Source organism: Fringilla coelebs, assembly GCF_963513975.1.
Source record: "Fringilla coelebs genome assembly, chromosome: 26".
Taxonomy (NCBI): Eukaryota; Metazoa; Chordata; class Aves; order Passeriformes; family Fringillidae; genus Fringilla; species Fringilla coelebs.
Genome location: NC_140052.1, coordinates 2,135,327 through 2,161,913, shown reverse-complemented (window position 1 = coordinate 2,161,913; position 26,587 = coordinate 2,135,327). Strand labels below are relative to the sequence as shown.

The 26,587-nt window shown below is 61.1% G+C and overlaps 1 protein-coding gene across 6 annotated transcripts in view; it reads right to left on the bottom strand.

Annotated features, from left to right (window-relative positions):
• Positions 1-18,906, bottom strand: part of FGFR1 (fibroblast growth factor receptor 1) — a 28,301-nt gene extending 9,395 nt beyond the window's left edge. For 4 of the 6 annotated variants that reach the window (XR_014616749.1, XR_014616750.1, XM_084221758.1 and 1 more), the window contains exons 1-7: positions 18,662-18,906; positions 12,537-12,733; positions 4,527-4,790; positions 3,732-3,815; positions 3,150-3,325; positions 1,558-1,681; positions 498-688 (exon numbers count right to left, since the gene is read on the bottom strand). Coding sequence is in view for 4 of the 6 variants with exons in the window: in XM_084221758.1 (XP_084077884.1) it covers positions 498-688; positions 1,558-1,681; positions 3,150-3,325; positions 3,732-3,815; positions 4,527-4,790; positions 12,537-12,627 (930 nt within the window). In the remaining 2 variants the exon portion in view is untranslated. The remainder of the gene's footprint in view (positions 1-497; positions 689-1,557; positions 1,682-3,149; positions 3,326-3,731; positions 3,816-4,526; positions 4,791-12,536; positions 12,734-18,661) is intronic. The other 2 variants (XM_084221760.1, XM_084221761.1) reach the window with 1 other exon arrangement.
• Positions 18,907-26,587: the final 7,681 nt, after the last annotated feature.

The window sequence follows — 26,587 nt, the reverse complement described above, 5'->3', positions numbered from 1 at the left end:
GCCATGGAATCACAGAATGGGTTGGAAGGGATCCTTAAAGGCCACCCAGTCTGACCTCCTGCCAGCATGCCCACTGAGTGGCACAGCTGCGGTGCAGAGGGAGCTGCTCTCCCTGGGACCATCCAGGGCTCATCTCCCAGCTCCAGAGCTGTGCTTGCTGCCCGGGCCAGCCCACCCAGCCGGTGCTGTGTGCCCTTAGGGCTCCAAAGGCATGGGGACAGCCCACCCAGCCTGTCCTGTGTGCCCTTAGGGCTCCAAAGGCACGGGGACAGCCCACCCAGCCTGTCCTATGTGCCCTTAGGGCTCCAAAGCCACCACAGAGCCAGCCCACAGCTGGCACACACAGCCCTCCCTGCTCCCTGCCCAGCAGGCTGGTGATGGCTCTGGGCTCCAGGTGCCCCCAGGCCCGGTGGTTGCCAGCCCCAGGTGACTCTGGTGGCTGCCAGTGCCCTGCTCCTGCCCCAGGAAAGCTGGCACCACCCAGTGTGTGGCTGTACCTTCAGGATCTGCACGTAGGGCAGGTTGTCGGGGCCGATCTTGCTGCCGTTCACCTCGATGTGCTTCAGCCACTGGATGTGGGGCTGAGGGTCGCTGTAGACCTTGCAGACAAACTCCACATTGCTGCCCAGGGCCACTGTCTTGTTGGCAGGCAGCCCTGCCTGCAGGATGGGCCGGTGTGGGGAGCGCTCTGCGGGACCAGGAGATGGGGCACCTTACAACGGGGTCTGGGGCGCCTGCTGCCCATCCTGGGGGCACCCTGCAGCCCTCCAGGACCCCTGGATGAGGTGGGCACCTTACAACGGGGTCTGGGGTGCCTGCTGCCCATCCTGGGGGCACCCTGCAGCCCTCCAGGACCCCTGGCTGGGGTGCCTGCTGCCCATCCTGGGGGCACCCTGCAGCCCTCCATGCCCAGGACCCCTGGCTGAGGTGGGCACCTTACAACGGGGTCCGGGGTGCCTGCTGCCCATCCTGGGGGCACCCTGCAGCCCTCCAGGACCCCTGTCTGAGGTGGTCAGCATGGGGTGACAGCATCCAGGATGGGGGACAGGGACACTGGCACCTATGGGGCAGGGTCAGAGGTCAAACAAACCTATGGAGGGCCCTGGCCGTTGACAAAGTGGCTGCCACTGTGGTGAGTCAGCATTAACAAACCCCTTTGTTCACCTCGCTGACTGTTCCCTTCAGTTTGCTCAGTGTAATCAAATTAAATCACATTTTTAATGGTTCATTTACTGGCATTTAGAGCAGCTCCACATGTGGAACTGCTCAGACCAGCCTTCCCAGCTGGGAATTATGGCTAATAAGGCGATTAGAAGAAGTTTCTGTCCGGTCTATGAAATTATTTTCACCACAATTAAAAACCCCCAGAACAGGGTGGGGTGAACCTCTGGCTGCCCAGACTGGGGCAGGAGGCCATGGGGATGGGAGATGGCCTCAGGGATGGTGGGCTAGCCCCTTCCCTGGGAGCCCAACCCACCCATCCCTACAGGCTGCAGCACCCACTGCTGCTTGGGGAGGCTGAGGGGTGTGGGGGGAGCCCCCAGCCCCTGCACTCACCCACGACATCCAGCTGGTAGGTGTGGTTGATGCTGCCATACTTGTTCTCCACGATGCAGGTGTAGTTGCCCTTATCAGATGGCACCACCGAGTCCATGATGATGCTCCAGGTTGCCTGGCGGACCTGGGGGCAGGGGGGGACAGAGACAGTTACATGCAGCATGCAGAGACCCAGGCCCTGCTCCTGTCAGAGCTGGTTCAACCCCTGGCACGGGCAGGACATAAATCTCCCTTTGAGGTCACCTTTCTCCTTCCCTACAGAGGGGCTGTAATTGCTCCCAGCTGTCCCAGGAGGGACAGGGCCCACGGAGCCAGCTGTGCTGAGCAGATGTTGTCAATGAGCTTGCCTGGTGTGGGGACACCCTCGCTGGTGGCCCCTGTGTGTGCAGGGAACAGAGCAGCATTGTTCCTCCTGCCTCCCCAGCTGGCCCTGGGGGTCAGACCCTGCTGCTCCCCACGGCCAGTGGGCCCTGAGCTGGGCAGTGGGCAGCTGCAGCCTGGTGTCCTGCAGCCAGGGCGCTCTGTGGGTGCTGCTGACCCTGTGCATCTCCTCTGGGAGAGTCTCAGTGCCTCTGCTGGCAAGAGCACCCGCTGCCCAGGTCCCTCTGGCCATGGGGCACCAGGAGGCTCTCCAAAAGCCAGCCCTGTCACTGCCAGCTCCCCTGTGGCTCCTCATGGCAAACCCTCCTTGAGCCCAGCTGGAAACTGGATATTTCCACAGCCCTGCATTTCAGCCCTGCTGGCTAGCTGGGACACCGTGCTGTCTGTCACCAGCTGGCAGCCACAGTGCTGCCAGCAGCCCCTCTCCTCCCCAGCCACGAGCCCGTGTCCTGGGTGAGCTGTGTCCCTCCAGGACACACTGCACAGAGCTGGCAGCTGTGACGTGGCCACATTCCTGGCAGGAGCCCTGGCATGCAGGGCACGTCTGGAGCCGCTTGTGACACGTGGCATGTGACCCAGTGGTGATGGTGGCCCCACAGCCCCCTGGCTGGGCTGGTGCAGGGCTCCCAGCCTGGGAGACACACAGAGAGATGGCAAAAGGGGACAGTGCTGCCTTCTGACTGGTCATCCCCTCCCCTGGGGAGAAAAGGGACTTGGGGATGCTGGTCTGGAGCTGTGAGAAGGGGAGAGCCAAACTGCCATCCCACCCAAGTGCCATCTGCAGCCTGGCTCTGCTGTGGGTGCTGGGGAAGGAGGGAGCCAATCTGGGCCCCAAAAACGGCCTGGAGCACCCCCACCAAGCACTGCCAGGTGTGGAGGGGCTCCTCCAGCCCAGGGCATGCCCAGCCCCTCTCCTTGCCCAGACCCCTGTCCTCGGCAGGGGGATTAGGCAGAGGTGGCCGCGCCAGGCTGGCTCCTCAGCCCGAGCCCCCTCCCCCAGGGCTGAGCTGGTACAAACATGACCCAGAAGCAGGTCCCTGCTGCAGGGCCCCTCCCAAGCAGCAATGTCAGAGGGGCCCATCTGCCCTGCTGGGGGGGCGTGGGTGGGGGCTCGGTGCCTCTCCAGCCCCGTCCCGGTGCTGCCCCTCCCCAGGAGCCCCCAGCCCTGCCGTGCCCCGAGCTGGGGGCTGCTCCCCCTGCCCCAGCCGTACCTTGTACCCCCCGATGCGGTGGTCAGGTTTGAACTCTTTGCCGTTCTTCAGCCAGCGCAGGGTGGGGTTGGGGGTCCCGCTCGATGGACATTTGAATTTCACTGTTTTGGCAGCGGGGACAGCGTGGAGCTTCTTCTCCATCTTCTCAGGATAGGTCCAGTAGGGAGCAATGGCCTCTGGGGAGCAGAGGGAGGGCTCAGCATGGCCAAACCCAGCAGCCTCCTGCTCCTGGGGGGACCCAAGGATGCCCAGAGCAGGGCTAAGACAGGAGCCAGGGGAGATGCCAGCAGCCAAGGCCAACTAAAGCAGAGAGGGGAGCTCTGGGACACGGGGCATTACCCAGAGACACGGCAGCCCTGTGGGGTGGATGCTCAGCTGTACCAGCAGTGACCCCAGTGCAGCTGTGCTGGCACAGCCCTTTGCTCTGACCCAGCTGCTCCAGCCCTGCTCTCCCCACTGTGCCCTCGACACTGCCACGTGCCCTGGGCTGCCAGCCCCATCCCTGGGTGATGCTCATACGTGCCCAGCCTCGCCCTGCCTGGCCACAGGGCAGTGCCATGGGTAAACCCAGCTCGCACGTACGGTTCGGCTTGGTGTTATCCGCCTCCTTCTCCTCCGACGAGGAATCATCTTCATCATCATCATCCTCTGCAGAGGGGAGAGCGTCTGCAAGAGAAGCAACAGCCCTGCTGAGTGCCTGTGTGTGAGGGGACCTTTGTGGCTGGCAGAGCCCAGTGGGTGGGTGGTGGGGGCTGTGCCCGGTGAGGTGGGAGGGCAGGGCGGTGCTGATGCCCGGCAGGGGCGCGGGGATCCCACAGAAATCCCACACAATCCCCAGCAGAGCCAGGGCTGGCAGAGCCCACCATCCCAGTGCCTGCAGGCAATGTGAAGAGATTTGCTGTCAGAGGTGATTTCAGAGCTCCTCATCCCATGTCCGGTGCCACCAGCACCCCGGGGGCGGCAGCCAAGACCCGCGAGCACAGACACGTACCCACCTCGAGCATTCCTCCCTCTCCAGCCTCACACTCCATCAACACCACGGCAGGGCACAGCTCCCACCCAGCACATGGCCCTTCTGGGGCGGCCCTGCAGCCCCTGCCCCCTCAGATAAACGTGAGATGATTTCTGGCTGCAGTGGCCACGAAGCCGCAGCACCACACTGGAAACTCTCCTGGGCACCCGCAGGGTGCAGGCTGGCCCTGAACTCACTGCGTGTGACCAGCATGTGTGCAGAGGTGTGCAGAGGTGTGCAGGGGTGTGCAGAGGTGTGCAGGGGTGTGCAGAGGTGTGCAGAAGTGTGCAGAGGCAGCCTGCTCCTCGCTTCACAGCCTGGCCCCGCGGCTGCCCCGTCCCTGCACAGCCGGGGCTGCTACGAACCTGAGACGTTCACGGAGAAGTAGGTGGTCTCGCTCCCCGAGGGGCTGTTGGTCATGCAGGCGTAGAGCCCTGAGTCCTCGGGCACCACATCCCTGACCTCTACCTCCTCCCCGGTGATGCGTGTCCGGTTGTTCTCGGCCAGCTGGATGCCATCCCGCACCCAGTTGATGCTCTGGACGTCATCCCGCAGCCGGCAGCGCAGCTGGAGCAGCTCACCGGGGTGGGCTGAGTACGACTCCACTTCGATTTTTGCTTTGGGCAGAGCTGGAGGAGTTAGGGGAGAGAGGAAGAGAAAAAAAAAGGAGAAAAGGAATAGAGACCAAAGAAAAACCATGCTGCTGCTGCTGCTGCTGCGGCCTGGTTAATGAGGCAACATGCACTGCTGGGATGCTCCCACTGCTGGGACATTCCCACTGCTGGGATGCTCCCACTGCTGGGATGCTCCCACTGCTGGGACATTCCCACTGCTGGGATATTCCCACTGCTGGGATATTCCCACTGCTGGGACATTCCAACTGCTGGGACATTCCCACTGCTGGGATGCTCCCACTGCTGGGATGCTCCCACTGCTGGGACATTCCCACTGCTGGGATATTCCCTCTGGGGCACTGGGGACCCCAGCATTCAGGGGATGGAGCCTGTGGCAGCAGCAGAGCAGAGCAGAGGCAGAGGCTGCGAGCTCCCCAAGCAGCACCAAGTGCTTCCCTCTGCAGCAGGACCTGCTGGGTGCCCGGGCATCTCCAAAGCCCTCACCCTTCCCAGCTCTTATGGAGCCTGACAGGGCAGGGGATTCCCAACAGGGGAGAAACAGGCAACAGTGACACCTCAGTGCTGCTGTATGGCAGGATCCAGCCTTACCCAGAAGCATCCCAAATCCCTGCACGGCTCTGCCACCTCGCAGGGGTCTTGGCATCCCTACCATCACAAGCGGGCAGCCAGCAAAGCAGGCCAGGGTCCCCATGCCACCAGGAGCCCCAGCCTGGTTAGAGCAGGGCACTGCAGGGATGAAAGGGCAGGACAGCAGGCAGGGAGCGAGGGGGACAGGTCAGCCCAGGGGGCTCTGGCCAGACAGGTGCCGGCCACGTGTTCCCATCTGCAGCATCCAGGCAGGGGAGCTGAGCTCCCCAGGGTGACACTTGTGTGAGCAGCACAAAGATCCTTTCTCTCCATCCTGCTGTGACATCATCTCATCTCTCCCAGCCCTGAAATGTCCAAGGCTCTGGTCCTCAAGTCCTGCCCTCCGTGGTGGGCGGTGCATGAGCAGCTCTCCTGTGCATGAGCAGCTCTCCTGGCCCCAGGCTTGGGGAAGATGCTGGCTTTCAAATCACCTCTTCAAATTCCAGAGCCCACGGAAGGGTCCAGGCTGCTACAGCTCTGCAGAGGCTCCCTGTGATGATGTGGGTGGATGCAGTGTGATCATCATCCTAGACTGAGCTCTACAGGTTGCTGGGCACAGCTCCAGAGCCCAGCTCTTCAGGCACCCCTTGACCTCTGCCTCCTCCTCAGTAATGTGTGTCTGGTTGTTCTTGGCCAGCTGGATGTCATTGGGATGCTGTGGGAGCAGCATGAAGGGACACAGGGCACTGCTGCAGATGCTTCTCTCAGGGGCTGGAAAATCCCAACACACGCAGCAGAACCAGCCAGGAGATGTTCAAGCTTCAGCTGATCTGTAGCTCGAGGGCTGAGCCCCCCAGGATTTCTGAGTGCCCAATGAACCAGAAATGAACAACCTCTGCTCCCTGCTCTGCCCATGTGCCCTGAACAGCACAGAGCAGCTCACCCTGGGCCAGTGCTGTAGAGTGGCAAGGGTCTCTGCTGTGGTCTCCTCTCCTCCAGAGAGGAGCCAGGGCGTGCAGGCAGGACCAGCAGCAAGGCATCGCTCCTCCCTGCTCCCAACAGTCACTCTGTACAGCCAAAAATGAAACTTGGGCTCTCCAGAACTCTGATTCACGGCACTGTGACCTGCACTTCACTTTCTGGCCACTTCTGCCTTGGACTGATGAGAAGCTCCATGGGAAAAACATTCATGAGCAGCTCCAGAGTTTCTCCTCTTCCTTTTGCTCAGCACTTGAAGGAAAACAGTGGGATGGGGTGGATTCCCTTTGCTCAGTTGTTGTAATACCAACTCCAGTTCATCCGTGAGAGGTTACAAAACATTTTCACGAGGAAGGAGAAGACCAATGGGAGCCCCTTTGGTGCTGGGGAAGGGTCTTGCTTTGCAATCCTGTTTTCCCCTGATTTTCTCCCACAGGACAGGTGCTTCTCACAGCTGATTTGTGTTTTGAGTGATCAGCCACAGGCACCTCCAAAGGCTGACAAAGCAGCAGTGACATCCCATCCTGTCCTGTCCCCCTGAACCCTTGGGGCTGGCTAACACCACATCCTCCTCTCCATCCCCACTCCCTCCTCACACAGAGCAAGGCCAGGGGGCAACAAACAGCCATGAAAACCCCAAACCAGCACGAGCCCAGTGCTGCAGCCATATCTGCTCTTATCTGCCCCTCCCCAGGCATCAGCAGCTTCCCTGTGGAACAGAACAGCCCTGCAGGGAAACTGGGGGCAGAGCACACAGTCTCAAGCTGCACCAAGGGAGATACAGGCTAGAATTAAGGAGGAAGTTTTTCACAGAAAGATTGGTCAAATACTGGAATCATCTGCCCAGGGAGGTGGTGGAGTCACCATCCCTCGATGTGTTTAAAAAAAGACTGGGTGTGGTACTTGGTGTTAGAACATGGGTAGGACTCGATGATCTTAAAGGTCTCTTCCAACCTAGAAATTCTGTGATTCTGTGATTCTGTGAGAGGGGAGGGGAGGGCACAGTGGTCACCCATGCCACGAGAGGGCCATGGTGGTCACGGGCCCTTGGTTACCCATGGCACGAGAGGGGAGGCAGAGGGCACGGTGGGGTGTGCCCTTGCTCACCTATGGCACATCCACTTGGGATGAGGTGGAAAATGCAGCCGGTGGGAATGGTCCCAGAAGGAATCCACAGGCTAATGAGCATGGCCAGGTTTGCTCAGCCTCTCTCTCGGTGGGATTGAGCAGCACTGTGGCCCTGGCAGGCAGAGAACACTGTGGCTGCTGGCGTGATGGCACAGATGGCACTGAGAGCTGCTGGTGTGAGCCCTGGCACTGCTGTGGCCTCACTTTGGTTAATGATTGCTGGTCTCACCAGCCTGATACATCCCTGTCTCACATCCCCCTCTGCTTCCCTGTACCTTAAACCACAGCACAGGGCACAGCCCCATGGCAGAGCTGCCCATGCCAGGCCCACAGGGGCCACCTCTTCAGAGGTTCATCAGCCAGGCCAACACTTGGCTCTCATCCCCGAGGCTCTGGGTGCTCCCAGCACTGCACAAAGGTCGCTCAGAGGGAGTTCTCACCTCAGCTGGGAGCTGTGGGGCTGCTCACAGCCCCTTTCAGCAAACAGGGTGACAGGAACACCACCAGTCCCACCGCCCTTGTCCATCCCAGGGGACAGGAGGAGCCCCAAGGTCCCCAGTGAGGCAAGGGGCAGCTCCAGCCCACGGGAGCACCCCCAGAAGCTGCGTGGTGCCGTGCTGGGGGCAGCTGCTGGGGGTTTATTACTTTATTCCAGCTTTGAAATGGAACCAGGAGCGGAGCCGAGCCCAGCCAGATGGAGAATGTCACCAAGTGCACAGAACTGTCACCAGCTCCCCTGGGGACAGGGACACGGGGCAGCCCTGCAGACACGAGCGCTCACTGTGCCCCCTCTCTCGGTGCTGGCCGTGCCCCCCAGGCTGGGCACACAGCGCAGGGAGCCCGGGGCACAACCTGCAAGCAGAGAAAGCCACAGGCCGTGCTGGCCATGGCGATGGTGGCGATGGCAATAAAGGGGCCAACAAAGCGGCGCGGGGACAATGCGGGCGGGGGGCGCGGAGCCGCAGGCGCCGGTTGCCCTGGAGACCCCAGCGGGGCTTTCCGAAGGTATTTCCTGAAGAAAAAGCACACACATGCCCGGCAGCCCCACTAATCCCAACAGGAAGCGCTCACCGGGACGTGGGGATTGGCTTCTTTTTGATTTAAACAGCTCCTCACGCTGCCGTGTCCCCCCTCCCCAGGCCGGGGGCATGTCCCGAGGTGCAGCATCCCGGCTGCTCCAGAGCTATCCCTGGATCCAGGGAAAGGCTGCAGCAGGGAGATGCCAACAGATGAGCGTCACGAGGCACACATGGCTCCTGGAGTGCTCAGGGCACCCCCAGCTCCTCCTGTCTGAGCCAGCCTGGGGGCTGCTCCACACCCTCTGGTCCCCGGCTGCTTCCTCCGCAGGGAGAGGGGATTTATGTCCTGCTCCAGGCCCTGCCTGCACCGCAAATGAAGCAGCACTTAATTAACAGGCGCCTTGGGAGTTTGCAAAGCTGTCAGGATAAACCAACCCCTTTCCCCCCCTCCCTCCACACTCAGAGCCCTGGAGGCAGTGGCTTGGGGCACAGACACCTCTCCATGGGCTCCCCCGGGCATGGCACACACGGGGGGCACAAGAGAACACCCCAACCCGCAGCTCTGGGCTGGCTCTGCCTGGCCCTGGCTCGCTGCTGGAACCGAGTGTCTGTTCCTGTGCCCACATCCCTCCTGCACAGCCCCAGGCTGCTGCACACGGGGGTTCCACACTCGGGGACCCTCCTGCTCCCCCGGGAGAGCTCCAGAGCCCAGGCTCTGGCTGCTTTTCCCAAAGACTCTTATTTCTTTTTTTTGCTCCTCAATTAAGGGCCGGAGTGACAGCATCCGAGTGGAAAGGCGGGAGGAGGGAACAATGCCGGCCCGGCAGGCTGGGAGGGGATGGGGCGTGATGCCCTGGAGGGCACAGCCACGATGCCCTGGAGGGCACAGCCCTGGCAGCCGGGACTGGGCAGCTGCAGCAGCGGGGTCTGGGGGTGCTGCTGGGCCCCCCGAGCTCCGGGAACAGTCCTGGGCTGCTGCCATAAACAGCAGAAGAGCAGGAGGCTGCAGGTTTGGCAGGGAATCCCTGGGCTGCTTGCGGGGCTCCAGCAAGGAGTCAACTACTCCAAATGGGATCCCCGAGGCACTGGGTGGGAGACACCTGGAGCTGCAAGAACAAGGAGGGGCTGGGCAGCAGGGAAATGGGCAGGGGGACAGAGAGAGGGTCAGCGGTGCCCTGGGGAGCAGCGGGGACAAGCCACAGAGCCTCGTGGGTTCCCCCAGGTTCCCTGGGCTGAGCACATTGCCTGCTGGCTCCTGCAGGGCGCAGAGCAAGACCCCCTGGACGAGCTGGGGACAACAAAGCCCCGGGAGCCAGGGCCCCTGCTGGCCCCGCAGATGGCCGGGGGGGGGGTTAAGCCTGTGGCCAGCTGGGCAGCCAGCAGCCCTGGGAAATGGGAAATGGGGCAGCCCTCGGGGCCTGCCCCACGGGGAGGGGGCTGCAGCCCGATCCTCTGTGCTTCAGAGTGCAAACACACCCCCCTGGGGAGGATCTGCTGCACTGGGGCAGTTTGGGGCGCAGTGTGACCAAGGCAGGACCCCCCTGCCCCAGGGCACGGCTCCCCAAGACAATCTGCTCGGCCACTCGGCACCCCCTGCGGGGCCAGGGCAGCCCCCTGCGAGGAGATGCCTGAGCAGCAGCCGGGACAATGGCAGACAAGGAGAGAGGGGAAAAAACCTTGGCAATTTTCTGCAGGTTTCTATTTAACCTGGAGACAAAGAGCGGCTTTGTGCGAGGGAGGGACAGAGGCTGCGCATGGAAATTTCTTGGCTTTTCCCCTTAACCAGGGTTTTTTCACCACCTCCAAATTTAGGTAACTATAAAATGCAGTAAATGCCTGTTAATGTTTTATTTGCTCCAGATTTTTTGGTACTGGGAGGGAGCCCCTGACAAGCAGAGCTCCCAAACTCCCTCCCACAGCACAGGGAGGGGGGGAGCAGAGCTGAACCCCCCTCCACGTGAGGCCAGGCCGCTGGCCGGCCGCGGGGGATTACTCCTCCCTGAGAAGGGAGCTTAGCTGCCTCAGAACCAGGAGTAAACTGAAACCCCATAAACATGCAGAACAAAGTCCGGGAAAGCTGCTGCCTCCGGCACCAAGGGACCGAGCGGGGCGATGGGGGATGCTCCTGAGTGCCACGGGGGAAGGACAGAGACCTTGGCCCCCCTAGGACACGATGGGGCTGAACCCCATCCACACGCCTGGGGACCCCAAAACCCCTGGGGCTGGGTCAGAGCCTGCCCCTGAGAGATGCTCAGCCCTGGCTGCAGGTCCTGGCCCAGCGCTGGCTCTTCCCATCCCACACATCCTGCTGGGAACATTTTGTTCCCACCAGTCGGCTCCCGAGCCAAGGGACGGATCCTGCCCCAGCCGGGCTCCTGCTGTGGCACTAATTGGGCCGCCCTGGTGAGAACCGTGTCGGGAAATGTTTCCAGAGGTTATTGTTAGCCCTGGCATGAGGCTGGCGAGGAACCAGCTCCCTCCTCTCCAACCTCTCCTCCTCCACTGCCACCGCCTGACGTGGCTCCCAAACCCGCCAGGAGCTGCAGGGCTCCTCATGCACCCCAAAATTCACCTGTGCTCAATCAGCTCCCCTCAGCCTGAACACCCCAACGCTTTTCTCAGTGCCACAGCAGGGGCTGGGGCTGCAGGTGGTGCTCTCCTGGCAGCACAGAGCCATCCTTACCCCAAACACTGCCAGGAAACCTCTTCCAGGAAGAGCAATCTCCTGAGAAAAACATGTTTACCACTGTCAACCGCATTGTTTACAGATGCGGGGAGCAGGCACGCCAGTGGAAAAATCTCAGCAATGGTCCCTGTGAGTGAAGCTCTGCCCGGGCTCCTCTCTGGAGCTGCAGCTCCCCAGGGACCCCGCATGGCTCTGGGGTGTCACCTCGCAGGGTGTGACCTGCCACCAGGGTACCTGCTGCCCCAGTGCCAACCCTGGCAGCCAAGGGCATCACCCAGGGGGACTGGTGCAGCTGCAGAGGGCCACTTGCCAGCTGCCAGCTCCCACCCCGAGCCCCGAGGGGACCCCGGGGCACCTCGCAGCGCCGTGCCCATGCCGGCCACACCAGCAATCTGCCTCCCAGGGTTCTGCTGCGAGGAAGGGGGAAGGGGGAGCGAGTCTTAAAAAGCAGAGCAGTGCCCACAGACCAGACATTCTTGGGTAATTAGAACCAAAAGGAGCGAGTTGAAGCCCCGCTGCCGGCTCTGGTTATTCTCTGCCTCGCCGAGGGCCAAGGCTCCGAGGCGCCGGAGCGGGGCTCTCTGCCAGGGCCGGCTCTGCCCAGGGCCAGGCGACCCACTTGGCCCATCCCTGAGCCTTGGGGTGCCCCACGCTGCAGAGCTGGGCCAGGCTGAGGCAGGAGCACCCCTGGCCACTGCCACCAGCCCTGCTCCCAGGGACAGCAGCGATAACAAGGGAGGGGATGTCCTGGTCAGGGAGTGCACTCCCCATCCTCCCAGACTTTTGGACTGCACAAATCACATGAGCCAGCCCCAGCTTTGAGCCCCTGCCTTGGGCATTTCCAGCTGGGAGCAACACCGGAGCATCCCGAGGGTTTCTGCAGGGTGCACTCATCCCTAGCACTGCCAGCTGGCAAAAGCTGAAGCAGTACCTTGCACCCAAACCTTCACCCCCACTAGTGACCCCAATGGGGCCAACAGGGTGGGAACAGCCTCACACACATCCCAGGTTACAGATCATCACAGGGGTGACAGTGCCGTCACATGGAGTGACCCCAGCAGGGGACACAGCCCCCAGGGCTCTGTACCCTCCTCCACACCAACAGATCAGGGTCCGCCACAATTTTCTCCAGGTTTAAAATGTCCCCAGGCACTGCTAGAGCCACACACAGACCACTGTGCCATGTCCCCTGAGGCACCAGCTCCCAGGCAGCTGGGTGACACCACAGGTGGCACTGGGGATGTGCTGGTGGCCCCACAGCTGAGCACACACCAGCCTCTGCCTCTGCTGCAGGGAAGAGCAGCTTGTGTGACCCACGAGGAACACAAAGGAGGGACTGGGGGCACCGGGCCGTGCTCTTACCTTGCTCGGGCAGGGTGGGGGCCGGCCGGGCAGCGGAGAGCGCGGCTGCGACCAGCACAGCCCAAAGGATGAGGCACCGCCAGGTCCACATCCCACTGCTGCAGCTACTGCTCGGCGACTGGGCTCCGCAACTGCCACTCCATGGGGGCCCTGGGCGGGAGCAGGGGGGTCTCCGCAGGGCTGGCAGCCCCTACAAGCTGTGAAGGAGGAAAGCAGAGTCAGGCAGGGCCAGCTGCCCCACATCCCACCATCCACCACGGCGTGCACTTGTGATGTTCCTCCCGCATCCAGCCCAGACAGCAGGACATCCCTGGATCGAGGGACATCCTGGATCAAGGGACATCCCTGGATGGAGGGACATCCCCAGACTGTGGTGGCAGGTCTCCACAGACCCCTCAGCAGCCAGACACGAGCTGGCACTGACTGGCAGGGTTATGTTTCCCTGTGTAAAAGCGCTGATGTGTCAAGAGTGAAACCGCTGGCGAAGCAGAACCGAACGCAGCAAGATTTTCCAGAATGGTGAGAGAAACATTAACGCCAGTTAAAGAAAGGGAGATTCCTGCTCTCCTCTTCCTGCACTTTGTCAGGTGTTGCTGACCCATGGCTTCACTGAGGGAAATCCCTTATCCAGAGCGAAATCTCATGTTGTCTGTGCCACCCCAGCAAAGCAGCTCTCACTGCGAACTCCAGCCCCTGCCATTCCCTATAGGATCCATAGGGCACACAGCAGCCACCCCCTTGGAGAGGCCTTCCTGGAGCCAGAGGGTCAGCCAGCTGCAGCCGATCTCTTTCCACCAACAGCTGTTTTTGAAGTGGCTGTGTGGGGAGAAATCCCCCGGCATCCAGGGCCAACTCTGCAACTCGCTCTCATCCCTGCCAGCTCTCACGCTGGGCTCTCCAGCCCACCCATCCCCTCAGGTCCCCATCCCTTTCCAGGGGACTGCTCCGCGCAGGGCAGCTCCAGAGCTGGGTTCTGGCACAGCTGGGAGGCCCAGCAGAGCCTGATCCTGCTTCAGGGTGCCGTGGGGGCGTGCCCTCCATGGCCCTCATTCCTCCTTCCCTCTGACCATCCCTCCTTCTCTCCATGCCAGGAGCATGGAGCTCTTCCAAGACACGTTCCAGGGGGACGCTGGAGCCCAAACCCAGCCGCCCCCGGCCAACTGCTCCGAGCCTGGCGGATGGGAACGAGCCCCTGTGCTCCACCCCCGCGCCACATCTGCACCTCGGCAGCAGCCTGGGATGAGGTCCCGACGCTGGCCATGGCTGATGGTCCCGCCGGGCTCTGCAAGGAGATCCTGCCCAGCCATTGCACAACCCGCACAGCCCCGGCCAGGGCGCCGCTGCCAGCGGCGCCTCTGGGACAAAGCAGAACGTGGACAGGACAATACTGTCCCACAAACCCTTCCCCACGGCACCTCCCGGGGTACAGCTGTGCCTCCAGGCCCCTCAGCCCCTGCCGAGCATCCCAAGCTCACCCGGTTGCTCTCCCCGCCGCCGCGTGCTGTGCCGTCCCCGAGCTGCCACGGGAACGGGCGCTTCCCTTCGCCGAAAGGCGTCAGGCTGAAGTACACACTGTTAAAAACAGTGAGTAATAATCGTAGTGAGTAATAAACTGCTACTCATCCTCCCCACGCACTCGGTGCATGGAGCTCTGGCCTCTGCCTCTCCTGCTCCAGTGTGAGACCTGCGCTCCCTGTGCCCGGAGCGATGGCTTTTCCCCAGGGATGGGCTGAGCAGCCCTTAGATCCTCCAGAGAGCCTCTGCACCCAAAGCAAGCCCAGCTGGGGTGTAGTTGTGGGGGCTCCAGCTGCCTCCTTCCTGCCCAATTGCTCTGGCTGGCACAGGAGTATTTGGGACCCAAACTATTGACACAAGGAGTCAGGCAGGGAAAAGGGCACCCAGCAAACACTGGTGTTATCTCCAACACCAGCGCTCCCAGGCACTGGGTAGCGCTTGGAAATAGTTATTGAATGTTCAGGATTTATCAAGGTTTGGAAAGGGGAGGCGGAATTCTTTTCGTGGAGGGTGGGGGGAAAGTCTTTGGTATTTCTGGAAATTATTTTCTGTCTCTCGGTGGCTTTGTTTATGGACAGCACATGCTCCCCGGAACATGCCCTAATGCGGAGCGTCTGCGTGGGCCTCCCGAGCCGGCCCCGCGCCGAGGGGAGGGATGGAGGGATGGAGGAGAGCCCAGTGCCTCCAGTTCCTGAAAAATGAGTCAGTGCTGGCTCGCACACAGCAGAGCCCTTCTCCAGATACACCTCGGAGCGGGCGCCTTCCAGCTGATTCAGGGACTTGACAGCAGGATATTTCCATGGCGTAGGGATCACTCGGCAGCACAGAGCTGTCCCGTGGTTGAGAGGGTCACTGGGAGGGAGGGAGGGAGGAAGGGAGGAACAGAGGGAAGGGTGCCAGGACCCAGGAAGAGCACACAGAGATGGTCAGCTTCCCAGGGCAGTGAGGGAGGGCGCAGCAGCCATGGCTTTGCTGGAGGGCAGCAGGACTGGGACGCACCCTGCCTGCTCTTCTGGACAGGTTCAGCAGCACCCGAGGGAATCTCAGTGCTCAGAGATGCTGGAGAGGCAGCACAAACCTCCTCCTCCTCCTCCCTAAGGGGAACCCCAAGACACCTGCCCTCATGACTCCTTGGTGTCCACACGGGAAGGAGGCAAGGAAGTGGGGAGAGCACTCCTACCTGTGCAAACAACAGCATGGCTCTTTTCCGTGTTTATCCAGCTTTTATATAAATCCCAACAGGAAACCATTTGCTCTGGAGGATGGCAGCTCGGGCAGGGTGGGTCTCTGGCTCCTGCCGGGCGCTGGACAACATCCCCACTCCCCGTGGCCCCAGCACACTGCAATTTACTGCTCCGGGGTGGATTCAAACAACTAAAAACAGAAGCAGCTAGAGAGGAGCCAGGGCTAAGTGCCCCTCGGAGACCTGCCTCCAGAACTGCAATTACAACCAGCCATTACACCCACGGAGCTATTTCGGAGTGGTGATGGACAACCCTGTGCCCATCTCTGCACCCTCCAGGGGCACATGGTCCCTGTGTGCCAGGAAAGATGCTCTCACACTGCCTTTGCACACCAGTGTGCCCATCAGGAGTCTTGTGCAACCTGTACCCCACTGTTCTCAGGGATCCTGAGGGCTGCACTTTCACTCCTTGCATCTCCCACAGCCCTGAGTCACAGGGCTGAGCTGTCCCAGGGACGTGGCACAGACAGGACTTTCCCACTTGCACAGCAGATGCACCCCATGGTTCTGAGCTGAGTGGCTCTGAGTGGGGAAGCCCCTTCCTGCCCTGTCCATCTCTGGAATGCATCTGAGGTGCCAAACACAGGAGCTGGTGCTGGAGCAGCGTGAACAGCCAGGGTCGGAGCCCTGCAATGCTGTGACATCTGCAGGGGAGCCCTGATCTGATCCCTGGGTGCTGGATGTGATTGGGCTGGCTGCTGCCATGGGCTCGCTGGGGCTGGGGGCTCTGGTTCCTTTCCTCTGCCTTCCTGCTGGGGCAGAGATGGCCTGAGGCATTCACCACGGCTGCCTTGGCACCAGCAGCCAGTGGGTAACACAGCAGGCAGGAAAAGAACAGGGACAGGCCAAATGCAACAGGGAAAAGAGTCTGAGCTCAGCTCCTGGGTCTGCACAGCATCAGAAGCCTGAGCTGACGGACTGTGCCCAAGCAGGCACAGTCCCTGTCCCTCAGGAGGGGAGGTGGTGACTGCCAGCAGACCACCCTGCCTGGCACAGATGCCCCTCAGCTCCAAAGCACATGAAAAGAGACTCCTTTTCCTCTGAGGCACAACAAAAGCAGCCCTCCAGCTGCCCTTGGGGAAGAAGGACACGCCAAAGGCACAATCCGTGGGCAGCAGGAGCGAAGCCTTTCCCTTGCCCAGTGCTCTGTGTCCCAACCTGTGGCTCAGGTCAAGAACCAAGTATTTGCTGAAATAAAAAGCAAACACAACTGCACATGGAACTGTAGGGAAAAACTGTAATGCTTAAAGCAGACACATGCTTGGAAAAATAAATATCCAACTGTGCGGCATAAAGAGCATGTTAACCCTTCCCAGCTGGCCGCCAGGACTTAGGGCTACCAGGGGCACCTCCAGCACCGAGCTGTGGGCGGATATCCAGGGGTGGGAGAGCCTGGGACATGGGGCAGGAAGGACAGGGAAAGACCCAGCCTCACCCACAGATCTCCATAAAACCATCACAGTTCTAGAAGCATCCACACACTCTGATATCCCTCCCTACCCCAAGACTTGATTCTCAGATCTACAGAACAACCATTGGTACCCAAAAATCTATACTGGGCTGGTCTCCCTGACTGCTTTGGGAGGAGACTGGTCAAGGACAGGGACACTGGGACACGATCACAGCCTGCCATCCCAGGCAGGGACAGAGACCATTACCCAGTCTGGGAGGGAGCTGGATGGGGTTTTCACTACATTGCACTCCTCCAAGGAAAGCCATCAGGACGGGAAGGACACACATTTGCCATCCTGCCCAGAAGCAGAAGGTCCCCAAAGAGGTAGAAAGTTGGATTTTCAGGATGGGATGAACATCTGCAAGTGGCCCCTTCCAGCAGCGAGGACCTGGGGGGCTCCACCTGGGGCTGGAGACAATAGGGCTCCTGGCTCAGGTTCTGTTTTTAGGTGGGTAAATAAAGAGGGAGCTGCAGCTCACCTCTGGCAGTGACCCTTCCCACACAGCCAGGGCAGGCACCTCGTGGGCAAAACAGCCCAGACAAGGCTCCCGCCGGCCGCCTTCAGCCCGGCACCACTCGTGCCTGCACCCTGCCGGGGCAGGGGCGATTTATTTTAATCCTCTCGGAGCAACACAAGGAAAAGGCAGCAGTGCATGCCAGCCAGCACAGGGATTAAGGGAGGAAGTGCTCCTGAGTGGGGAAGATGGCTGCTAGCCAGAGCAGGGGGCTGCAGGGCCCACGCTCCTGCGGCGTCCCCGGGCAGCGCGGGGGGGCTCTCCCTGTGCTGGCATCCAGCATCCATCGTCGGCACCCGGAGAGCCCCGGCGGACAAACCACCGCCTCCACCTGCGCACAGCCCCAGCCTCCCCCCGGCCGGGAGCTGGCAGCTCCGAGCCCGCCCGTGCTGGGTTCACTGAACTGCTCGGGTTTAAACATTGCCGGGCAGGGAGCTGCCCCGGCCCGCCGCGATCCGGGACACGGGGCAGGAACTCGGCAACCCGGGCAGACAGGGAACGGCGAGGCAGCCGCGGAGCTCCTCGGCGTCACCTGAACGCGGACACGCTCTGCTCCGTCCTCACACGAGGCCAGCGGCCACCTCCATGCCTCCCGACCCCAGAACCCACAAAACCACAACCAAACCCCTGTGCAAGCGATCCCTCCGGGTGCCGAGGGCCACCGCACCGGCGCGGCGGTCACCCGCCATCGCAGGTGTCGCCTCCCCGCACTCCCGGCACCTCCGCCGTGGGCGGACGAGCGGTTCCCGGAGCCCGGCACAGCGCGGGGATGCGGCGGCTCCGGGAGCCCCACCGGCGTGGACACACAAAGGGAAGCACCAGCTCTGGGACGGCGTTATTCCAGCGCCTCCGTTCCCGCTGCCCGCCCCGGGATCCCAAAACTGAAACACAACCAAATCCAGCTCCTTCTCCATTTTTTTTCTGGAAGCCGCAAGGCTCCCGCTCAGGTACTTTTCGGGAATAAGGGGCCAGGCAGAGACTCGGAAAACGACCCCCGATTCCCGCCAGGCTGCCCCGCGGCCGGGAGGGGTTTCGGGATCGGGACGGTGGGGGCGGTTCCAGTCTCGGTTCGGCCGATGGACGGGATCGGACCCGCCGCCTTCCCAAACTGCTGCCCGCCGAGCGGCTGCACCCCGGGAACGGCCCCGGGGCCCCCGAGCCCCGCACACCAGACCGCCCCGCTGCCCGCAAACCCCCCGGTCCCTCAAGGCGGAGCCCCCCCGGCACCGGTGCCGCCGTCGAGCCGCCCCGCCAGGGACGCGGGGCGCACCTGGGGGGGTTCGGCCGCGACCAAGCCCCGTCCCCCGACCGAGTCCCCGGGCCAGCCCCGCGGAGCACAAAGCGACGCCCCGCGGTGCCGGTGCCCCCCCCCCCGCGCCGAGCGGCGGCCGTTACTCACCGGAGCCCCGCGGGCGGCGGCGGCGGCGCGGTGCCGCCGCTCCCGGGAACAATGGAGGGGAGCCCCGGCCGGGGCGAGAGGCGCAGCCCCGCCGCCGCCGCGCTCACAGCGGCCGCCCCATGGCAGCCCCGGTCCGGCCCGGCCGGCGGAGGCGGCGGGAGGCGCTCCCGGAGCCGCTGCCGGACGCGCTCCCGAAGGCGCGGCCGCCCCGACGCCGCCGCTGCCGCTGCCCGCCCGCCGCGTCCCGCCGAGCGCCCGCCGCCGCCGAACTAAGCCGCTCCCGCACCGCCCCGCCGACAGCCGCGACTCCTCCTCCGCCTTCCTCCTCCTCCTCAGCGGCCTGATGGGGCTTGTAGTCGCAGCCGGACCGCCCCCCCACCTGGAGACCCTGGTGGCATTCCAGGCGTCCCCCGGGGCTTTGCGGGCGGTGGTCGCCCCGAAGGCAGCGCGGACTGCGCTCGGGGCAGCGCAGGGATGCCGGCCGGGATGCTCCCCTCACCCCTGCACCCTTGCCCTGTGGCTCTTGCTGGCCCCAGGGAAGTCTCAGGCCCCGTGGGTACGGGCTGGGATGGGGGTCTGCCTGCGCTCCCCGTTATCCTGTGCAACACCCGCTCTGGAGGCAGCGGGATGCGGGCAGGGCATGCAGGCAGCAGGGTGGGCAGAGCTCTGGGCAGCCTGGAGCCCCCCAGCCAGCCCCTCTGCAGAGCAAGGCCCAGGGTGGATGTTTAAAGGATCCCAAATCATCAGCCCCAAGTCCTTCCCAGGAGCCACCCCTGCTGCAGTCCCTGCCCTTCCCAACTGTTTTCACTGAGGTTTGGAGCTGGAACGTGGCAGCTCTAACACTGAGCTCCCCAAAACTCTCGACGTGCACTTTTGGCTTAGTCTCAGCTGGGGCCACGCTCAGTCCCCAAGCCAAAAGGCAGAGTGGGATATTGTCACACCAGTGAGGCCAGCCTGACTTCTGTCCCCAGTCTGGGCACTCAGACGAGCTCCCCCGAAGCGGGACTGGCTCAGGGTAACAGAGGGGGTGCAGGGCACTCAGCCTCCGTGCAGGAAGCACTGTGGGAGCAGTCATGAGTCCAAGTCAGGGCATCCCAGGATGAAGACATCTCCAGTCAGCAGGGAAAGGCCTGCCGAGGCAATGTGCAAGTGATTAAGTTATAAGAGGGAAGAGGACAGGCTGAATTAGCCCTGTCAGTCACTGGTGTTAGATTTGAACCAAATGCTGGGCATCCATCCCCAGGAGCAGCCTCCTCCTGCTTCAGGCAACCGTTCAGCTCCCCATGCCAAGACCTAGGGAATATTTCCCTTTCAGGTTTGACAGATTTGTGGACAGGGAGAAGGGGGGAAGGTAACACACCTGCTGGGATGTTCTCCCAGCAAGCTGGAGATGGGAAGTGTTTCAGTGATGACAGAGCCAACCGCAGCCCTACACAGGCACAACTCACCCAAGGTACATTAGGGTCACCCATCCCCAGCCCTGCCTTCCTCACTGCCCAAGAGCCAGGAGCTTTGGGCTGAAGGTGTCCACAGCTGCTGGACCCTGCTATCCATGACTCCCACCGGGCTTCTGTCCCAGCTTTTTCTATGCTGGCTCTAAAACAGACTTTATAGTGCTGCACTTATGATGGACAGGCTCTGTGGCTGCTGGTCATTTGGCATGGTTTTCTGCATGATTGCATCAACAAGGCACAAGTTCTTTATCAATAAAGGTGCTTGGAAATGGCAGAAAATGGGGAAAACCACCCCCTGCTCTCAGGAGGCTCAAGGAACTGGCTGCATCCTCGGCCTCAGCATCATGTCGGGGCTCAGCACAGAAGTGACCATGAGCTGTCACCATCTGGTGGCATGAGTTGTGCACAAGCAAGTCCTTCAGGATGGACAGGGAGAGGAATGATCTCCTGGAGCAGGTGGGGGTCTGCAAGGGGCATGGCTGTGACTGAGGAGCAGCAGAGACCACGGAGCCAGCTGGAGCTCGCTGCTGTCCCTTCCAGGGACGTGCAGGGGCTGGGGCAGTTCCTTGGCATCAGCAGCCCCATGCTGGGCCCCTGCCCTTCTCCTGGACCAGGGCAGGAAGCCTGTGCTGTGCAGGGCTCTTCCACAAACACATTTGCATTGGTGATGCAGTTTTGAGGCTTGCAAGGCTTGGAGAGCTTTGTCTTGGCTGAGGAGGAACAAAGGCATTTGGGGAGCAGCTTCCCTGGGACATGGCCCTGAGAGCCCAGAGCTTGCACAGCCCCCTGCAGACCTCCCTTCCTCCCACAGCACAAACAGGGGCTGTACCTGCTGCCATGCACCCACCTCTGCCCTCCCACAGGATGTCCCGGCTGTGTCCCTGCAGGGTGTCACACACAGTCCCTGTAAGGTGTCACACACAGCCCTTACAGGGTGTCACACACAGCCCCTGCAGGGTGTCACACACAGCCCCTGCAGAGTGTCACACACAGCCCTTACAGGGTGTCACACACAGCCCCTGCAGGGTGTCACACACAGCCCTTATAGGGTGTCACACACAGTCCCTTCAGGGTGTCACACACAGCCCTTACAGTGTGTCACACACAGCCCTTACAGGGTGTCACACACAGCCCCTGCAGGGTGTCACATACAGCCCTTACAGGGTGTCACACACAGCCCCTGTAAGGTGTCACACACAGCCCCTGCAGGGTGTCACACACAGCCCTTTCAGGGTGTCACACACAGCCCCTGCAGGGTGTCACACACAGCCCCTTCAGGGTGTCACACACAGCCCTTGCAGGGTGTCACACACAGCCCCTGCAGGGTGTCACACACGGTCCCTGCAGGGTGTCACACACAGCCCCTGCAGGGTGTCACACACGGTCCCTGCAGGGTGTCACACACAGCCCTTACAGGGTGTCACACACAGCCCTTACAGGGTGTCACACACAGCCCCTGCAGGGTGTCACATACAGCCCTTACAGGGTGTCACACACGGCCCCTGCAGGGTGTCACACACAGCCCCTGCAGGGTGTCACACACAGCCCTTACAGGGTGTCACACACAGCCCTTTCAGGGTGTCACATACAGCCCTTACAGGGTGTCACACACGGCCCCTGCAGGGTGTCACACACATGTGTGCACACATGTACCCCCTCCAGCCCCACGTGTGCCCTCCTGCACACTCAGTGCTGTCAGTCTGCCCGCCTCCACTTGCCAGCCCAAGGCCACAGGGTGGCCTTCATCCTCCTCCTCCTCATCTGCTGCCTCCACATGCCGGCTCCCAGCTGCAGCATCGGAAGCAGCAAAATCCAGCAGAGGCAAAGCTGAGCCCTCCCCGCAGCTGGGCGAGCAGCCCGTCCCAGCGGGCCGGCTCCCCCAGTCCCCAGAGTGGCTCCAGTGGGAACCGGACTGTGAAGAGGGGGCACAGAAAGGGCTGAGCCGGCAGAGGAGAGGCCCTGCACAATAGAGCGGCTCCCCCCTGACCTTGCCTTCCCCGTGAAAGATCTGCAGCTCTCTCCTCCTCCCCACTACAAAGGGGCTCCTTTCAGCCCCTAATTCTGCATTTAGAAAACAAAAGCAGATGCATCTAGTTTAGGTTTGGAGAGGGGGAGGCAAGAGCAAATGCTGAAGAACAAAGAGCTTTCCCTGACAGATCTGACTGACAAAGACTTTGTCAGCTCCATCTCTCCCTGAAAAGGCTGGAGCCCATCAGGGTGTGGGGCTCCTGGCAGGCAGCTGGCGGCTCCCAGCCCGGTCGGCAGAGCAGAGCAGAGCAGAGCAGAGCAGAGCACACACGTGTGGGACGTGCCCCAGCCCCGTGGGGCAGAGCTGAGCGTGCACATGTGTGCACTGGTGGTCACAGGGAGCCAGCCCGGTGCTGGGGCTCGGGCAGGACCCGCCTGTGTGTCCCCAGATGGGAGCCAGCCCCAAGGGCAGGCTGTGCCCATGTCACCCTCTGTCCCAATCCCCAGCACGGGCCGGTGTCTTTTCCCACTCACAGCCAGGCTGCAGGGTTTGCTCTGCGCCCTGCAGGGCTTCCAGGTGTGGTGGTTGGCCTTGGCAAAGCACTTCCCATCATCTGGAATATCTGAGTCACAGAGAACAGCCTGGCACGCTGCCCAAGGCTGGCAGCCCAGCCGTGGCATGCAGGGATGGGGTTTGCTGATGCCACCTCTAGGAGAACTCGAGCCCCTCTCACGGGGCACTGCCCAGCCCAGACTTTTGGACCCAAACTGGCTTTTTCTTTTCTTTTCTTGGTCTCATCTCAACACCATGACCTCCCCCACCCGCCACTACTTGGCTGCTCCTCAGGGAAACACGTTTTTTAGGAGCCCCTGGCTGCCAAACTGCCCAAACACCATCTTCTTCATGGAGGTGAGGACCTGTTCCAGGACCAGCAGTTCTTGGGGCACCATAGCTGCACTTTTAGGAGACCTGGCAGGAGCTGATGGAGCAAGCTCAGCCAGGGAGAGCAGACCACCAATGCCACCCAGCCTTGCCTTCAAAGCACCCAGCCCAGCTGTTTTTGTCATTTCCTTGACATTCTTGTGGTATCTCATTTTTAATCACAGCTGAGAAAACCCCTCAGCCCCATCAGAGAGCTGAGAGTCCTGGCAGCCTCTGCCTGGGACAGGGCAGCTCCTGCTGGTCCTCACACTGAGACCCCAGCGTTGGGACCGACCCTCCAGCCAGGCAGGAGCTCTGCTCCCTGCAATTGTCACATGCTGAGGGGCTCATTAAGACATCACATGATATTTTATTGTCTGCAGACAGCAGTCAAGGCAGGCAATTCCCCAGCAGTGCTCGCAGCCAGGCCAGCACCAAGGCATGTCCCCAGACTGGTGTCTGCCCAGGACAGGCACCCAGCTCCTCCCCAGGCAGAGGGAGAGGGGAGATGGGGCTCTGCATCCCCACAGGCACTCCTGGCACAAAGACAAAGCCTTCCCCACGCTGCCAGGGCTGCCAGGTAAAGGGCTGAGCCATCCATCCCAAAAACCTGCTGCCCCAGAGTGCTGCCAGGCTCAGCCCTCTGCCCTGGGCAGTGCAGTTACTCACTGATGGTCCATCCAAGAGATCCTGCCTGGGGGGAGGCTCTGATCTGCTGGGAGGTGAGCAGGTGCCCTCAGAAGTGCTGCAGGGCTCGTGCTCATCGTGTGGGATGATTATCTACTGCAGTGTATCTCCAGTACTGGGAGAGCTTGACTTCTGCCCCCCATTGATTTGCAGAGGGAAATTAATTATGTTTGTTTGACATTGCCCCTGTGGAACTGGGGCTGAGCTGCTGGATGAATGTCATTCTGTTCCAGCCCAGCCTGCTCCAGGGGCTGGGATGTTTAATAAGCTGTCCCAGGGGACCTCCAGCTCTTCCCATCAGTTGTCCTGAGGCTCGGTGCATGCCGAGGCTTCTCGGGCTCCATGGGAGTGCCCACACAGCCAGGCAGGTTCAGAGGGCTGGGATGGAGCAGTGCATCCCTGTGGGCTGGAGAAAGGACAGGCTCTCTGGTGCTGCTCAGCTGCCCTGGGGACACCAGGACACCCCACGGCTTCCCAGGACTGTCTCTAGAGCCAGGGCAGGGCCAGGACACTGCCCATCCTGTCCCCTTGGCCCTCCACCCTGAGAAATCCCCCTGCTATCTTTGGATTGGCCCCAAAAGATCTCCAGGGGCAGATAAAGATGCTGAAGTCCACCAGAGCAGCAACAGCCACCTCCTAGGCTGTTATCTCCTCTTCACAGGGGGAGGACTCTCCAGATAAGAAATGTCAGTAATTTACAGCCTTTCTAGTGATGCAGGCACAAGACAAATCACTTGGGGGTTTCCTCAGATGGGGACTCCCTCCCCTTATCCCACCCCTCCAGCAGCACCCACAGCACCCACACATTGTCCCTCTCCCTGCTGGGAACTGGGATGTGGAGACTGTTCCCTGGCCCTGGTGGGATCCCTGGGAGTGTCCAGGGCAGAACAGCCTGGGCTGGTGCAGACATCCCTACAGACATGGGATTCACCTCTGCTATTCCTGCTAGAGAATGAAGCTGGCAGCTCCTTCTCTCAAGGCCAGATGCATTTCACCTTCTTGTTACTGCAAAGATTCTTCAGCTGCAAAATCTGCTAATGGCATTTTCTGCACGCTGTCATTTGGAAGGCCAACAGCAGCTCCTTCCAGAGGGAGACGGGCTGTCATTATGTGTCATTACCCACGGGCCATGATTCCTCCCCCACTAACTGGAGCTGGTTTTTTCTTTCAAGTACTACTTGGATGTTTACAGGGAAAAAAGCCACAGCTGGGGACAAAACAGCCAGGATGAGGACTTTTCCCTGCAAGAGTATAAAGTGAAAGCAATGCAAAACAAACTCGAGCAGGTTTGGCAGCTGGAAGGAAGGACCCAAGCAGCTGGATCCCTGTGCCCTGCCCAGGCTCTGATGGATGAGGGATCCAGTGGATCCCAAGCCAAGAGCTGCTCTAGGATGGGAAGCAGAGAGGCCAGAGCAGGATGCAGGGGTGGTTGTGGCTGCGTGGTGTAACTCTGCTTCCTCCCCATCTTCCTCTACCTCATCCAGAGCCTTGGATCCCCTGGATTTGGAAGCGAGTAGCCAGTTTTCCCTGGGTTCCCAGCACAGTCCCAGTCCCCTTTAACTCAAGGAGTTTTCTCCCAGTTCTCAGGCTGTTTCCTGTCTAGACAGCCCTGGAGAAGCCACTGTATTTATAGAGCAGGGCAGAGAGCTGTGCCCGCTGGCTCTGCCAAACCCACATGAGGCTGATGCTGCTGGCGAGGCCGGATGAAGATGCCTCCCACACGCTGGAAACTGGAGGAGGAGGAAGGCAAAGGAAACCACAGACAGACCCTAAACTCTCTCACCCCTCCAGATTGTAAATGGCTCCTCTCAGTGTCCAGGACTGCTGGGATCCTCCTGCCCTTCCCCTTACTCTCTAACAGATAGGTGCCAGGAAAGGAATGACTGCAGGGCACTTCCAGGTAAAGGTGACTCAGTCACCGGCTCTCCCCAGGGTCCTGTCCTGAGCAGCAGATGTGGAGCAGGTGACTGGTGTATATATAGAGTAAGAGCTGCACAAGTGCATGAAAGCTTTTAAAAATTGACTCATTGATTAATTCATTTGGGCTTAATTTGCTGGGGAGGAGCATCCTCTGGTACTTCCACCTGCCAACATTTGACTTAACTCACCCTTGTCTTGGCTGTGGAGGCATTAGAACCTGTTTTAGCTGATGCTGGAGGACACAGAGCACAGCCTGGCTCAGAGGATGGCCCTGGCAGAGGCTCCTGGCTCACAGGGAGCTGTTGCAGGAGGGTTTGAGGGTGGGAGCCCCCCCTCCTGCTCTGAGCACTGAGAGGTGACTCTGCAGGACTCAGAGATGTGTGAAGCCCCTCCAGCATTCCCAGCCCTCCCCAGCCTCTGCACTGCAGCCCTGGGGGCTCTGAGCACAGGGAATGAGAGCAACAGAAGCCAAACTGGGTTTCCAGGAAGCTTCCCTGTGATGGATTTATTGACACAGTGCCCTTTTTACAGGAGTTCATGCTGGAAACAAGCTGCAGATGCTCTCCTTGGGGTCTCCAGCAACCAGTCCAGGTTTGCTGCTGCTGCCTCACAGCTGTGCTTGGGCAGGGGCTCTGTGGCTGTGCCCACCACTGCCAGTGCTGCAGCTCCTGGGGACAGTGGCACCACTGCCTGGGGCAGCCCCCGTGTCTGTCACCCGTGTCCCCGTGGGGCCAAGCCCCATTCCCAGCCAGGGGCAGAGGTTTTCTCTGTCTCAAGCTGTTCCTGAGAGATGCCAAGGTGCAGGGAGGGTGTGCTGGGCAGCCTCAGGGTTGGATTTGGCAGTGGGGGGTTAGGAGAGGCACTTGATGATCCCAAGGGTATTTTCCAACTGAAATGATTCCTTGATTCTGTGAATTCCCCAGGGAGCTCAGTGGCTAAGCTGGTGTAGCTGAGGGGGAGGCAGGTGATGCTCCA